Source organism: Lotus japonicus, chromosome 2, assembly GCF_012489685.1.
Source record: "Lotus japonicus ecotype B-129 chromosome 2, LjGifu_v1.2".
NCBI lineage: Eukaryota > Viridiplantae > Streptophyta > Magnoliopsida > Fabales > Fabaceae > Lotus > Lotus japonicus.
This window is the reverse complement of record NC_080042.1, coordinates 27,528,202-27,543,266: the sequence shown is the minus strand read 5'-3', so window position 1 is coordinate 27,543,266 and position 15,065 is coordinate 27,528,202. Positions and strand designations below refer to the sequence as shown.

General features: G+C 41.2%; 2 protein-coding genes across 3 annotated transcripts; both read left to right on the top strand.

The window, feature by feature from the left end:
* Positions 1-8,087: 8,087 nt before the first annotated feature.
* Positions 8,088-11,458, top strand: LOC130737863 (multiple C2 domain and transmembrane region protein 16-like). Its single transcript, XM_057589721.1, has one exon. It carries the CDS (start codon positions 8,293-8,295, stop codon positions 11,389-11,391), a length of 3,099 nt encoding a protein of 1,032 aa, XP_057445704.1. The 5' UTR covers positions 8,088-8,292; the 3' UTR covers positions 11,392-11,458.
* A 976-nt stretch (positions 11,459-12,434) lies between these two features.
* Positions 12,435-14,614, top strand: LOC130737862 (uncharacterized). Of its 2 annotated transcripts, none has more exons than XM_057589720.1 (7): positions 12,435-13,004; positions 13,108-13,360; positions 13,451-13,547; positions 13,624-13,745; positions 13,831-13,915; positions 14,003-14,135; positions 14,235-14,614. In XM_057589720.1, the coding sequence occupies exons 2-7, from the start codon at positions 13,270-13,272 to the stop codon at positions 14,514-14,516; spliced, it is 810 nt and encodes a 269-aa protein (XP_057445703.1). In that variant the 5' UTR covers positions 12,435-13,004; positions 13,108-13,269; the 3' UTR covers positions 14,517-14,614. The 2 variants fall into 2 exon arrangements, with proteins under 2 accessions (XP_057445703.1, XP_057445702.1); XM_057589719.1 differs by having other exon boundaries at positions 13,101-13,360.
* Positions 14,615-15,065: the final 451 nt, after the last annotated feature.

The following is a 15,065-nucleotide window of genomic DNA, read 5'->3' as shown; positions in this document are numbered from 1 at the left end:
AACTCTATGAAACTCGTCCAAATATAACAACCTCAGGTATTCATCTTAATACTAACATTTTCCTTTCTGTAACTTGATCATCCTCCAATCAATCTAACACTTAGCCTCTCGATCAAAACCTGACAAGACTTCATGTCTCACGCGTTTGGGATAAAATCGATTGGCTTAAAATCTAAACCTTCACTAAGTTTGGACCACCAATATCCTTTAACTCTCCAACACTTCTTAAATACATATTCATTTCTTAAAGCTACAATTCCTTCCCAAGGAAAATCAATTACTTAACACGAACTTTCCTCTCAAATCCGACTAATCCTCGATCAATTCAAATTCATCTTACACCTCCTTCTATCAAAGTCCATAACCAGCTGTGATTCCGAATATCACCCCCTCAATATTAGGTTGATTAGGCCTAATACATCGAAGGTGGAAATTTAGAAAAACCCACTGGAACAGTCAATGAGTTCCTAACATCCAGTAACCACAAATATCCTGATATCAAGTCCCTAACGATTCCGCTACGGAACCACACACCCTCAGTCCATGTAAAAGGTTAATCCTTCCTCGTCAGTTCAGTCAAAGGTCCAACAATCTTGGCAAATCCCTCAATGAAGCGTCTATAATATCCAACTAAACCCACAAAACTTCTGATCTCTGTCACCGTCTTCGGTTGCTCCCAAGCCAAAACAGTCTCCACTTTCTCTGGGTCCACAACTATGCCCTCCTTCGAGATAACATGGCCTAAGAAATTGACTTCCTCCAGCCAGAATTCACACTTGGAAGGGTTCGCATACAGCTTTTTCTCTCTCAACGCTTGTAAAACTTGGCGCAAATGTCCTTCATGTTCCTTCGCGTCCTTCGAGTAGATCAATATGTCATCAATAAACACCACCACAAACCGATCTAAGAACTCATGAAAGATACGGTTCATGTAATCCATGAAAACAGCAGGTGCATTTGTCACTCCAAACGGCATCACTAGGTACTCATAGTGTCCGTAGCATGTTCTGAAAGCAGTCTTCGGTATATCCTCAGTCTTCACCCTGATCTGATGATAGCCTGACTTCAAGTCTATCTTGGATAATACGGCAACCCCTCGTAATTGATCCATCAAATCATCTATCCTCGGCAACGGGTATCGGTTCTTGATCGTCGCCTTGTTCAGTTGTCGATAATCCACACACAATCTCGACCTTCCGTCTTTCTTCTTAACTAAAAGCACTGACGCTCCCCACTGTGAAGCACTTGATCGAATGAATCCCTTTTGCCGAAAGATCCTCCAACGATTCCGCTTCAAAACTAAACGCCCTAAAATCCTACGTATCGTACCCATAAGGAATTTCCCTGAGATCCAAGCTTCCTTATCAACGCGTCGGTAAAACAACTTCCTAGCTCAGCGTGCTATCCTAGGCCCCGTGTAACTTCTATAGTTAAATCACGAGCAACCTCGAATAAGGTCCTACTGGGAATAATAATCATAAGATCATAGTCTAAGTAGTAAATACAAGTTAGGCGTGTCACACTCGTTTCGAAGATAAAGGAGTAATTTATTCTAGAATAAGAGGACAGTTAAAATATTACCATCGTCCCCACGTTCTTCCTCGTTCAACTCCTCAGCTCTTGTCCCCTCCTTGGTATGAATCCTTTCCTCTGTAGCAAGTTGTTTTCCTTTCCCAACATTCCCTGATGATTCGCCCTTCGGTGCCTTACAATCTCTGGAGAAATGTCCCGGTTGGTTGCAATTGAAGCATAGACTTTCCTTGATCTTGCACCTACTGGCATAGTGCCTGCTTTCCCCACAGTTGAAGCATAGAGATCCCCCGTCTGGACACTTGTTACTGTAGTGCCCCACTTTCCTGCACCTGTAACACGTCACTGTTTTCCCCGAAATCTCGTTTCCTGTCCCTCCAGTAGAATCATTCCCTTTCATCTTACTGTCAGACGTTCCCTCCTGAAGTGTCTTGCAGTTCACAGCTAGATGCCCCTCTCGGTTACACTTGAAGCATCTCCGTCCAATCACTGAGCACTTGTTAGCAAAATGCCCAAACTTTCCGCAACGAAACATGTCACACCTTTGTCACCAACTGGCTTCCTTCCAGTATTAGCAGTTGTTGGTTTGTACACTCTTGAGATAAGATTTCTTCCCTCGGAACGCTGATATGGTCCCCACTGATGGTAGCTCTCCCTTCCGTTGTAGCCTTGGAACCTGACCTCATTGGTCCCCCAGCTCCTGTTCGGTTCATTCCTCTTTGTTGATACATTGTTGTAGCCATCAGTCGTTGATGATGCTCACGTGCAGCCTCTTCAGCGCGTATGTAAGCGTCTTCCGCAGCCTGGTTCATCATTGCCTCGATCAGTGTAGCTATTGCCTCCGCCATCCGGTTAAGGTCCACCATCCTATATCCTATCATACGTCCAATTAGTACTAACCATAAGGTAGCACTAGACAAACCACTCAATCCGATTAAGTAGTAACGCAAGCAATTAGAGCGAAAATCGCTCTGCAGACAATCAATTTTCACTCCTTGCAGAGTCACACAACCTAGCACAGAAGACCTATTCCCCAAAGACTCCCAAAAGACTCGACTAAGCTCTGATACCACAATGTAACACCCCGATTTCCGGGTGCCACTTTAGTAACCAAAAATAAACTCTACGCGGAAAACAGGTAATAAAGACATAGCCCAACCACTAAACTAACCAATATACATCAAATATAAACATGTACAGCCTCAGCTGCACTTCCACGTCACGCGCACTAGCAGTGACTCCAAAGTAGTGTGCCCGTAGGCAAATATTTACAGATCCAGAAGTGTGAGTGAGAAAATTATAATTACAATCCATTAGGAGAAAGTCGGCCTCAAAATGGCCTAAGCAAAGACCCCTATGGTCCGACTGACTCACTGTGATCCCTCAGTAAGAGAACCACACAAAAAGTCATGCGTCGGGAACCTACCCTGTCCCAAAAGCAAAACGAATCAGAGCTCTACACAAAATATGACGCCTGCCTAAACCTACCCTTCCAGTACCGAGTCCACAGCGAACTGAAGTCGGCAAGTTGAAGCTCAGCTCCATGCGCCGTAGAACTCCTTTCGACAGACGTTCACGCTCGTCAGTCTGGTCCTCCATGACCCTTCCCCGGTACGTCGCCCGATGACCCACAAGATAGATCACCCAAGCGGTGGGGGCACGTCGATCAACCAGCTCAAACCTGATCCCCCCCGAGGGAGAGACCATCGAAACCCAATCCACCGTCAACATCTGGCAGCTGGCCTACCGCCCAAACACAAACATGAAACCAAAGCCAAGGCGCTAGGGTGAACTCACGGAATAGAGTAGATATACAACCAACATGTGATAAGGGGATATATATATATATATATGTCATTATATATATATATGAATAATCCTAGCATGTTATTGGCTCTAACAATGCTTCAATAAATCAAACAGCACACAATTCCAGTCAGAATGAATGTATGCGTGAAATGCAATCAATATGATCCGGATTGTGACGCGTTCCCGTTCGCCAAAAGTGAAGCATTCTCGTTCTTCACTATGGATGAACCTTTCCCGTTATTCATCCTTGGTGAACCATTCCCGTTATTCTCCGTATGATGAACCATTCCCGTTAGTCATCATTAATGCATTGGTGAACCATTCCCGTTATTCACCAAAAGATGCACAGGTGAACCATTCCCGTTATTCACCCGATTGATACAATATGGTTAGCCAAACATCGAATCGTCCTCACCACATAAGTAATTAGCTCAAACCCAAACTCAAAACAAAACCAAGAGTTAGTGTCGGTCAATACAACACAACTCGGAGTTAATGTCGGTCAATACAACACAACTCCCACAACAAAACCCAAAATCAAAGCCAGAGTCAGTGTCGGTCAATACAACACGACTCAGAGTTAGTGTCGGTCAATACAACACAACCCCAACACCCAAAACGCAGAGTTAGTGTCGGTCAGTACAACACAACCCCAACACCCAAAACCCAGAGTTAGTGTCGGTCAATACAACACAACTCGAACAACAAAACCCAAGAGTACTAGAGTACTCGGTGACTTTCAATCATCACCATAGCTCACCTTAGTGGCTTTCCCCAATTCCAAAACCCACAACAAAAGTCGACTTTTCCCCGTCTTTCGCAATTATTTTCTCCTTTAGGTTCCCTATATTTATTCGTTTAGTAAAAACGTTTTGACTTTGATTAGTCAAGTTATGAGTTTATTTCTCAAAGTCTAAGTCTCCCAAAGTCTCTAGTTTTCGAAAGTCTAATCATTCTAAGTTTCCAAAGACCAACCACCCAAAAGAAATTTCCCGGGGAAAGTCTAAGAATACGAACAAATGGCTAAGTCTCAAAACTCAAGTTTGAACTTGCCTAGGGTTGTACATCCAACCCGAAATATCAAAGATCACCAGATCAATGAATCCCCACTCCGAAGTCGCATCAAAACGCACAATTCACTAACATCTCAACATCAACAGTTATGAAAAACATCATAACAACAGTTCATCAACATATGCAACATCAAAGTAAAGCATAAGTCGAATTTATCAACGCCTATCATGCAATCATAGCTAATAGTAAGTTGCCCTAACCTCGAGCTGCTCCAGTCTCGTGATCAAAGGTTCCTTCACTTAAATGCTCTGAAACTTCCAAAGTTCCTTCAACTGAACCTCGGAGAAAACAAAGCAGAATCCAAACAAAATCGATTAGTTCGATCGCAATACAACACATAAACGATAGACAAAGCATTAAAGCTTCAGACTACGACAATCGGGTATGTAAAGACAAGTTTTCGAAAACGAAAACTCCCCCCCCCTCACTACATAGCTCACGGCCATAAGAGAAAAAGGGCTCCGGCTCTTTTTCTTCGAACAAATCTGTTTACAAGGTAGTTTTAGGGTAAAACTAAGGCAAAGAAACTGTCGGAACTATTTTCGGACGATCGGATCAAAATACGGCCGTTCAGGGGCGTTTTGGTCCAAAATAAAAGCTCAAAACCTCAAAGTTATCAGTTCGGAAAACAAATTTGACAGCAATGATCTTCACTACATCCGTGACAACTAATCCTAAAGGCACGAAGTCAGATTACGACTTTTCGACAGTAAAGTTTCGAAATGTGCGACAAAAGAGTTTTGAATCAGTTTTTCAGATCCTGGACAACTCGATCACAATCGGCGAATACTGACGGAGGTTTTAGGCTCTTGGGCACGTAGGGAAGATAACCCAACAGAGAAATCAGGAAAAACGAACAGTTTTACAAAAACTCAAAACTTTGAGCACAGAAACGACTAAAGAAACGCAGTAGAAACAGTAATCAGAGGTAAGAATCAAGCTAGTTACCTCGGTACCTTGAAGTAGAGACGAACTGCGCGAAGATCGGTCGAGTTTCGGCGAAAAATCTCCTCTCCCTCTCTCTCCTCAATCCACGGCCAACAATGGGAAGAAATGGAAGATATTTTGCTTTTTCGACTATTTATAGGCAGGTGAAATCGCGAGAAAATGAAAATTTCGCGATTCCGATTTTTGCAGCACGTTCACCGATTAATTCTAAGAGATATTCTGGCGACAGATTTCCAGAACTCAAAACAAATCTCTAACTTTTTGGAAAAACGATATCCAAAATCCCAAAAGCGGTGTAAGTTAATCTGTCCCGAAAAACTACTTTTTGCGCGGACGGAAACTTCGTTAGAAGTCCCGAATAGAAAAAGTCTTCATTCAGTGATTGAATTTAGGGTTTCGAAGCAAAGAAATTAGCGTCGTCGGACTTCCGAAAAGTGAATACTATCGTGCGTATAGTCCAGGGTTCCGAAATGAAACGTTGGTCGAAGGAAAAATAAGGAGCACCTTTAAATTTCCCAAGGATTTGAAATATCGCCTAAACATTGCTTTAAAAGCGAAATTAGCCTATTCTGGACACGCTCGCCCTAAGGCAGGTGTGCAGACGACTTGCACTAATTCCTACAGCGACTATGCAACATTCCTCAAGCAATTCCTGAACTTTCTTCTCCATTAATCTTCCTCAAACATCGAACTCCTGTCACGCTTACCCTGATTCTACGCGTGAGTCGGAAATTAACTTGTTCGGCAAATCCAGGTCTTACATTCTGAAGATCCAAGCAACCTCGTGACTCTGATTTGAAACTTCACTAGTTCCAATGAGAAGCTCCTTTGAAGATCAGAAGTTAAAAGGATAAGGCATGGGTCATTATCAAAAGTACAAGCGCAGTGTACTATTATGACCGCCTACCTAACGAGGATCAGCCACAGTAGGTTCTGGAAATTCCAGAAGTGCCCTCCAACGGATAGAATCCTTCTACAGATACACCACGTGAAGCTTGGTGTATATGAAGGCCAAAGGAAGAAATAGCTAAGAGATACCATTGCAATCAAAATACACTCAAATGAATACCTTATCAATCTATTTCTTCATTGTTCTAAAATCTGTTTACAATTGCTTGTTTAGAAGCACTTCATTGTAAACCCAAACTTGTTCAAATCGGTTTGTAATTCCTTAAGGGACAAGTTTAGGTCAAAATAATAAAAAGAAAGTAAAATTGCCAAAAACCTCTCATTCAAACACTGTAGAACAATGTTAGCCTTGAGTCCTTCAATAAAGGTGTGTAGGAGTGGGCATTCATGTCAGGCACCCAATTAAAAAACCTTAAAAAACTCATCTGCACGTTAGAATTACGTAGCCTTGATGTCTCCTCACAGAAAATATGTAGGTCAGCATTTAATTCTCGACAAGCACCCTAAAAAAAGAACATTAAGGTTCTTGTGTAAATAATTTTAATAAAAAGAAAAAAAAAGGAAAAACTATAGAAAATCGGGTAAAATGAATACTTTTCAAAGTTAAGGAATCATAATTGATCTTAGATACAGTCTTAGAACGGGCGTTGTGTGGTGCTAACACCTTCCCCACACGTAATAGACTTCTGAACTCGATATCTGGTTTGTAGACCATTCTTTTAGGTTTTTCGATGTTCCCATTTAAAAAATTGGCGACGACTCATCTCTTTATAGATTAGCCTTTTGTGCGACGCGACCCCGATTGCGACATTATGTTTATCATTCTAAACTCTTGATGTTATTTTTTTATTATTATGATTTTAGTTGAAATATCTTATGTAAAATTATCATCAAAATGTTTTTTCTCAATTAACATTAACGTCTCTTGTTTTTTTAGAAAATAATAATATTTAATCGTGAAGAGCAAATTAGCTCTAGATTATACTAAAATTTGCTGGTGAAATGGTTACTTTCAAAGCAATAATTCATCCACAGCGGAAATTTTTTTTCCGTGGTTGATTAAATGATCAAATGTGATTGGATGATGTGTTTAATCCAAACTTTCTCATAGATCATTTAGATAACCCTTTTCTTCCTAATTTTTTATTTTATCAATTTCTTTATTTTTAGTTGCAATAAATCAGCCCACAAATTAAGGATCCCTAGTCCCTAGAAATGTGTAAAAAGGTATAGGTTATGTGATATCTTCGTCAAAATTACCAATAATATTAAACGAAAGCGTATCCAAAGACAACAACCACAGGGTCGGTGACACAAAAGCCTGTCCCTTTAGGAACAAAAGGCTTCCTGCACCATCACCATTCCTTATTCCTTACCTTAGTCGCATTCTAGCGTCATCTTATTAGAATCCTATAATCAAGGGACGGCCAAAAAGCAAAGGCTAAGTTTGAAAAAGAATCTTCCATACTAAAAAGAAATATATAAAAAAAAGAAAAAGTGGAAAAAATTATTAATTCCTAACATGCAAAAGGAAAAGAAAGTAATCATGGTATTGGACTGTCTGAAGGTGCTTGCAGTCTGCAGATCAAGATAACGCTTTAAGTCTCTAACGTCTTTCTCTTACTCCTGTCCCTTGGATTCCCTTTCATATTTTTTTATATTCTTACAGTACAACTAAGAATTCCACTATGGTATTTCAATTTCATCTTTTATATCAATAATGTGTCACTGACGAATATTTTAAGGGGCTGTATAAATCGCTTGCGATAAACCTCTTTTTATTTAAAACATCTTTTTCATTACTTAACCAGTACCCAATACTTTTTTATTGTGGTCCTTGTTTCTCTACTCTTTTTTAACCCTCTCAGTCGCTTACTCAATGGCCCAGCCAGCAACAAGAATAAACACCAGCATTTTGGCGTAGTTAGTCTCAAACATCAGTATATGCATTGAAACCTGAAACGCACTGTTTCAAGAAAACCATCCGTGGTTGAAGAAAAAGACATCTCCCTAAACCGCACCATGGGCACGATTCGAAAACTCGTGGTTGAGGTTGTGGACGCTCACGACATCGCTCCCAAAGACGGCCATGGTACCTCAAGCCCCTACGTGGTGGTCGACTTCTATGGCCAGAGGAAGAAGACCCGAACCACAGTTCGCGACCTGAACCCGGTCTGGAACGAAACGTTGTCCTTTAACGTGGGCGCGCACTCTGACATCTTCGGCGATGTGCTGGAGATTGACGTTTACCACGACCTTAAGTACGGAGTGACCCGCCGGAACAACTCGCTGGGTCGGATCCGCCTTAGTTCCAGCCAGTTCGTGAGAAAAGGTGAGGAGGCTTTGATATACTACGAGTTGAAGAAGAAGAGCTTGTTCAACATGGTCCAAGGCCAGGTTGGCTTGAAAATCTATTACGTAGACGAGGAGGTTGCACCACCACTTCCACTGAAGCAAAAGGAGTTGTTGCTGCAGACTGAGGAAGCGAGTACTGAAGATAAAGCACCGCCGGAAGAAACAGAAACAAAGCCACCAGCTGAACCTGAAAAAGATGTAGAACAACCATCGACAGTATCTTCTGAACCACCACAGGAAGGTGAAAATCCATCGGAGAAACAAAACGATGAACTAGAAACGCAACCGTCTCAACTGCCAGAAGTTGAAAACAAAAAGCAGCTTGATCCGGAAGTGCTGCAACTGTCTCAACCGCCAAATGAAGGAAGTGATGCAGATAATGTGGATCCGGTACCAGATAAACCTTTTGTGATGGCGGCAACATCTTTGTCGAGGTCCAATTCAAAGATAAGATTCAGCGGAATCAACGTTCCACAACCACTAAGCAGGGCGGCTTCAACGACTAGTTTTACATCAGAAGCATCATCTGCGGAAAGCATGTCCATCGAACGGTCCTCGTTCGATCTCGTGGAGAAGATGCATTATCTCTTCATTCGTGCGGTGAAAGCCCGGAACCTCCCCACCAACGGTAACCCGATAGTGATGATCGCTATTTCTGGAGGCCACGTCACGTCTAGGCCCGCGCAAAAGACCACGTTATTCGAGTGGAACCAGACCTTCGCTTTTAGGCGTGACCCACATGATTCCTCCCCCATACTCGAGATCACCGTGTGGGACCCATCAATAGGGGACCACGCGTCTGACGTGGACGGTCGTATCCTCCTGGGTGGAGTGTGCTTTGATGTGAATGAGATTCTAGTAAGGGACTCACCGGACAGCCCTTTAGCCCCACAATGGTACAGAATGGAAGGTGGTGGGGCTCATCACGGGGACCTCATGATAGCCACGTGGATCGGCACACAGGCTGACCAATCATTCGGCGACGCGTGGAAAAGTGACACCTCTAGTAATGTCAAGTCAAGAGCCAAGGTGTATCAATCACCGAAGCTATGGTACCTTCGTGCCACTATTCTAGAAGTTCAAGACGTTATGCCTTTAACATCGTCGAAGGAGGCATGGTTTCAAGTCAAAGCCCAGATTGGGTTTCAAGTTCTTAAGTCAAAATTGGTCGTCACACGCAACGATACCGTTTCATGGAACGAGGACTTTCTCTTTGTTGTTGCTGAGCCCATCACTGACTACCTTGTTATTACATTGGAGAACCGACAACACAAAGCGCTAGTGAATGTGGGTTTGCTAAGAATACCTCTCACCGAGATTGAAAGGAGAGTCGATGACCGGAGTATCGCGTCGCACTGGTTCACCTTCGAGAGCCCTCGTGAGGAGAAAAGTGGTTACAAGGGAAGGGTGCACCTTCGCTTATGCTTTGACGGTGGGTATCATGTGATGGATGAGGTAGTTCACATGTGTAGCGACTACCGCCCCACGGCAAGACAACTCTGGAAACCTCCAGTAGGCACAGTGGAGCTCGGCATCATTGGTTGCAAAAATCTAGTACCGATAAAGACGGTAAATGATAAAAGCTCAACAGATGCGTACTGCATAGCAAAATACAGTAACAAATGGGTACGTACGAGGACCGTATCTGATAGCTTGGAGCCGAATTGGAATGAGCAGTACATGTGGAAGGTGTACGATCCTTGCACTGTTTTAACCATTGGAGTATTTGACAACTGGGATGTGATTGAATTGGACAACCTAATTGAACCAACGAGACCTGATTTTCGTATAGGAAAGGTTCGGATCCGGATATCTACGCTTCAAACGGGTCGGGTGTATAGAAATACATATCCTCTCTTTGTTCTCACACATGCTGGTATGCAGAAGATGGGTGAGATCGAGCTAGCAATAAGGTTCGTTCGCACGACGCAACGGTTGGATTTCCTCCACATCTATTCGCAGCCGGTGCTACCGTTGATGCACCACATCAAGCCCTTAGGGATGGTCCCGCAGGAGCTGCTCCGGAACACCGCCGTGAAATTGGTTGTGGGTCATTTCTCAAGATGTGAACCTCCATTGAGAAATGAGGTGGTGTTTTACATGCTGGATGCTGACTCTCACAACTTCAGCGCACGAAAGGTGCGTGCCAACTGGTACAGGATTATCAATGTGGTCGCAGGAGTCATTGACATCGTACGATGGGTGGAGGATACTCGCGGGTGGAAGAATACGACGACCACAATTCTTGTCCACGCTCTAATTGTGATGCTTGTGTGGTTCCCAGACTTAATAATGCCTACGTTGTTGTTTTACGTCTTCACGATTGGCGCGTGGAACTACAGGTTTCGGGTGCGGGACCCACTCCCGCATTTCGACCCCAAGATCTTGCTTGCTGATGTGGCAGACAAGGATGATCTCGATGAGGAATTTGATGTGGTGCCAAGCGCTCGACCATACGAGGTGGTGCGTGCAAGGTACGATAAGCTTCGTGTACTCGGGGCTCGTGTACAGGCGGTGCTGGGGGATTTAGCAACTCAGGGGGAGCGCGTGCAGAGTTTGGTGACTTGGCGTGACCCACGTGCGACGGGGATCTTTGTTTCAATGTGCTTGGTGGCTGCGTTGATAATGTATTTGGTGCCTTCGAAAATTGTGGCAATATCTTGCGGGTTTTACTATCTACGCCACCCTATCTTCCGTGATCGATTCCCGTCGCCGGGGGTGAACTTCTTTAGAAGGCTACCTTCATTGTCAGATCGAATTATGTAGTTTTTTTTTTGTTAACAAATTTAAAATTTACATCAAAAAGTTAATTGAATGAGATAGAAGATCAAAATCAAAAGTGTTATTATGTCAGCTTTTGTCTTTATAAACATTGGAGCCATATTTATATGAATGTCTTTTCTATATGCCATTTTATTGAATAGAAATACAAGAGGAGAGAGAGAAAGAAAAAAAGAATGGCTAAAAAACAGCCAACAAAGAAAAATATAAAACTAGTAAAGAAAAAGAAACAAAACAGGGAATATAGATCATAACCCAACTAGTACAACTTCATGTAGCCTGAAATTTTTATGGATTTGATGGGTATGTGTTGGCACCAAAGTTTAATCTGTTGATACCAAATGTTGCTAAAGTTATCAAAAGTAGTCAGGTACATTTCGATCCAATCTTTACATTGTTTCTTAGCTAGATTGCATCAAAATTATATATATAATGGCAATTGAAGTACTGGTTAGACTTGACAGTGGCACAAGCAATGTTTGAAAAATTGTTGAATATAACCAAAGTAATATTTCGACCAAAGAATACAAATAAAACGAGGGGGCTTGGATTTCAAATGAGCATACAAATAAAACGAGGCAGCTAACAATATTAGGGCTGTCCAGATTGCCCCGGCCCGACCGAAACCGAGTCAACCGAAGTCTTTTTCAGTGTAAACGGTTGAACCGGGTCGGTTCTCAGGTCCACCGGTTTAAAATAAACGGTTTTGTATGGTCTGGTTCGGTCGAGTTCTGTTTGGGATCCGAACCGACCGAATATGGATAGAAAAGAAAAGAAAAAAAAGGACAGCCAGACATATGCATGCTTCGTTCAGTGTAATGTGTTAGTTATTTACAATAAATCTCTATATGATACAATACGGGAAACGCTGAGAGAGTGGATTGGAAACGTGTCTGTTTTTGAGCCTGTCCACAGAAGATCCACAGAGGACGAGCTTATGTGGCATACTCTCAGATTTTCCACTATTTTTTATTCAATGTATCTTGGTTTAAAGATCAAGGGTCTTGAGGTCACATGTTATTGTTACTAGACCATATGTTGCAACCGATCTTTATTATGCTTCTCTGCTGTCGTTCTTTTCTCTTGGTCCTCTATGTTTTTGACGTTATTCACTTTACATGCATTTTTTATTAGGAACTGTCATACGTTCTTGGTTCTTCTTATCTCTTTTTATCTGTCTGCACTCTAACTATATCTTGGACTTCTGCATGCATTTTTTCAGTTGGTGATGACTTACTCCTTTGCTTCCAGTTTACCATTGGTTTTCACCAACTATCTTCTTCCTTTTCCCTCCTTATTTCAATTGATTTTGAATTTGAAAGTTGTTTTGTAATGTTGTTTTGAATCCATCTGTGATCTTGGCTATAAATAGCTGTATTGAGTGGTTCTTATCATCAGTCATCTTCGTTTGCATCTTAAAGGTTTTCTTAGGTTATTTAGTGTTTGTTATGGCTTCTGTGTTCGATGATCTTGCTAACATTGATAGTTCTAAAGATTCATGGAAGATATTGGTAAAAGTTGTTCATTTATGGTCTACAAGGCGTTTCAATGGTTGTAAGATCCCCCATGTTGTTGAACTGGCTCTTATGGATTCGAAGGTTGTGTTTTTTGTTGATTCAATATTATTAATTTGTATCATCCTTCTCATTTATTTATCTAAGAGGATCTTTGGGTTACTGTTTACTGGGAGCTAGGATTCAGGCTACGATTTAGAAGACTTTGGTCTATAAGTTCCAGCATTTGATTAAGGAAGGTGGTGTTTACTCCATATCTTTCTTGGCTCCTGTGGTTAATAGTGGTGACTATAAGACTACAAAGCACCAGTACAAAGTTAATTTTCTCTCCAACACTGAAGCTCATCCCATGAACCAGAACTCTATCAATTTTAGTCCTTTCTTATTTGTTCCTGTCCGTTCCATTTTGAATCTCGCTATTGATGTAAATTATTTAGAGGGTATGTTTGAGATTTTTCTTTGCCCTTTATCTGTTGTATTAACTGCATAATGTTAGGCCTACTATGCTGTGCTGATCTTTTACTATTCAGATGTTCTTGGAAGTCTTATTGGAGTTGGGAATGAAAAGTCTTATGAGAGTGATCATGATAGTATTAAGATGAATGTCATTGAGATTGATTCAGATGGGTAAATAGTCACATATTTTCTTTTGAATATTTGTAGTTGGTGATTATTCCTATTAATGGTGTATATTTTTCTTCAGTGCTAAGATCGAATGTGCATTATTTGGAGAGTATGTGGATGAACTGAATCGTTATTTAAGATTCGGTGATATCTGCAACACAACTGTTGTTATTCAGTTGGCTAAAGTGAAAACTTTTCGAGGTAGTGGTCATGTTTACATTGTTCCTTCGTCCTTATTTTTGTTCAAGTATAGTGACTAAATTTTATTTTGTTTTTACTTCATCAGGAAAAGTCTGTCTGCAGAATGTTCATGCTGCTACGAAGTTGAATTTTAACCCTGAGATTGAAGAAGCTCGAATCTTGAAACAGTTGTAAGTGAAATACTTATGTCATTTATTCTATAATATTACACTTCTATATTTGATGAAGTATTTAACAAAAAAAATTGTCTGCTCTAGGTATTCTGATACTATTGAAGATGGCTTTCAAGTTTTGACTCAGATTCCTGATAATTGCAAGCTATCATATGAGGATGACTTTTTGGTTGTTACTCCTCGGAAGACTATTCAAGAAATGAAGTTATGCGTTGAGGTTTCATGTTACTTATTTGTTTGTCTTTATTTTATTTTTTTTAGTTTACTTATAAAATAAACAGTTCACATATTACTCGATTTGAATTTTTTTTTGCAGAACTCTGTTTGTGTTGTGTCTGGTACTATTAAAGATATTATCGATGTTGATGATTGGTGGTATATTGCTTGCAAATGCAATAAAAAAGTTTATCCTGATGAGAAGATGTACTTCTGTGAGAACTGTAATCGTCATGTTGTTGTTGTGTTTCAAAGGTATCGTGTCGAAGTTAGAGTCTCAGATGAAGTTGATGATGCTGTGTTTGTTCTTTTTGATAAAGAGTGCACCACATTACTTGGAAAACCATGTGATGAGATGATTAATGTAAGACCTGGATTTTGATTAATTTCCGACTCACGCGTGAATCAGTGTAAGCGTGAAAAGAGTTTGATGTTTGAGAAAGATTAATGAAGAAGAAAGTTCAGGAATTGCTTGAGGAATGTTGCGTAGTCGCTGTAGGAATTAGTACGAGTCGTTTGCACACCTGCCTTATGGCTAGCGTGTCCAGAATAGGCTAATTTCGCCTTTAGAGCAACGTTTTAAGTGAGATTTCGAATCCTTGGAAAATTTAAAGATTCTCTTTATTTTTCCTTCGACCAGCGTTTCATTTCGGAACTCTGGACTGTACGCACGATAGTATTCACTTTTCGGAAGTCCGACGATGCTAATTTCTTTGCTTCAAAACCCTAGATTCGAGCGATGGATGAAGACTCTTTCTATTCGGAACTTCTAACGAAGTTTCCGTTCGTGATGCCAGATTTTTTTCGACGTTTCCAATCTTTCTTCAGAAGAAAGTTTTGTCGTCTGACCATCACAGCAAAAAGTAGTTTTTCGGGACAGATTAACTTACACCGCTTTTGGGATTTTAGATATCGTTTTTCCCAAATGTCA

Coding starts and splice junctions, on each gene's coding strand:
- LOC130737863 (XM_057589721.1), top strand. CDS start 8,293: ATGGGCACGATTCGAAAACTCGTGGTTGAGGTTGTGGACGCTCACGAC.
- LOC130737862 (XM_057589720.1), top strand. CDS start 13,270: ATGAACCAGAACTCTATCAATTTTAGTCCTTTCTTATTTGTTCCTGTC. Junction 13,916..14,002: donor GCTCGAATCTTGAAACAGTT/GTAAGTGAAATA, acceptor TGTCTGCTCTAG/GTATTCTGATACTATTGAAG. Junction 14,136..14,234: donor AAATGAAGTTATGCGTTGAG/GTTTCATGTTAC, acceptor TTTTTTTTGCAG/AACTCTGTTTGTGTTGTGTC.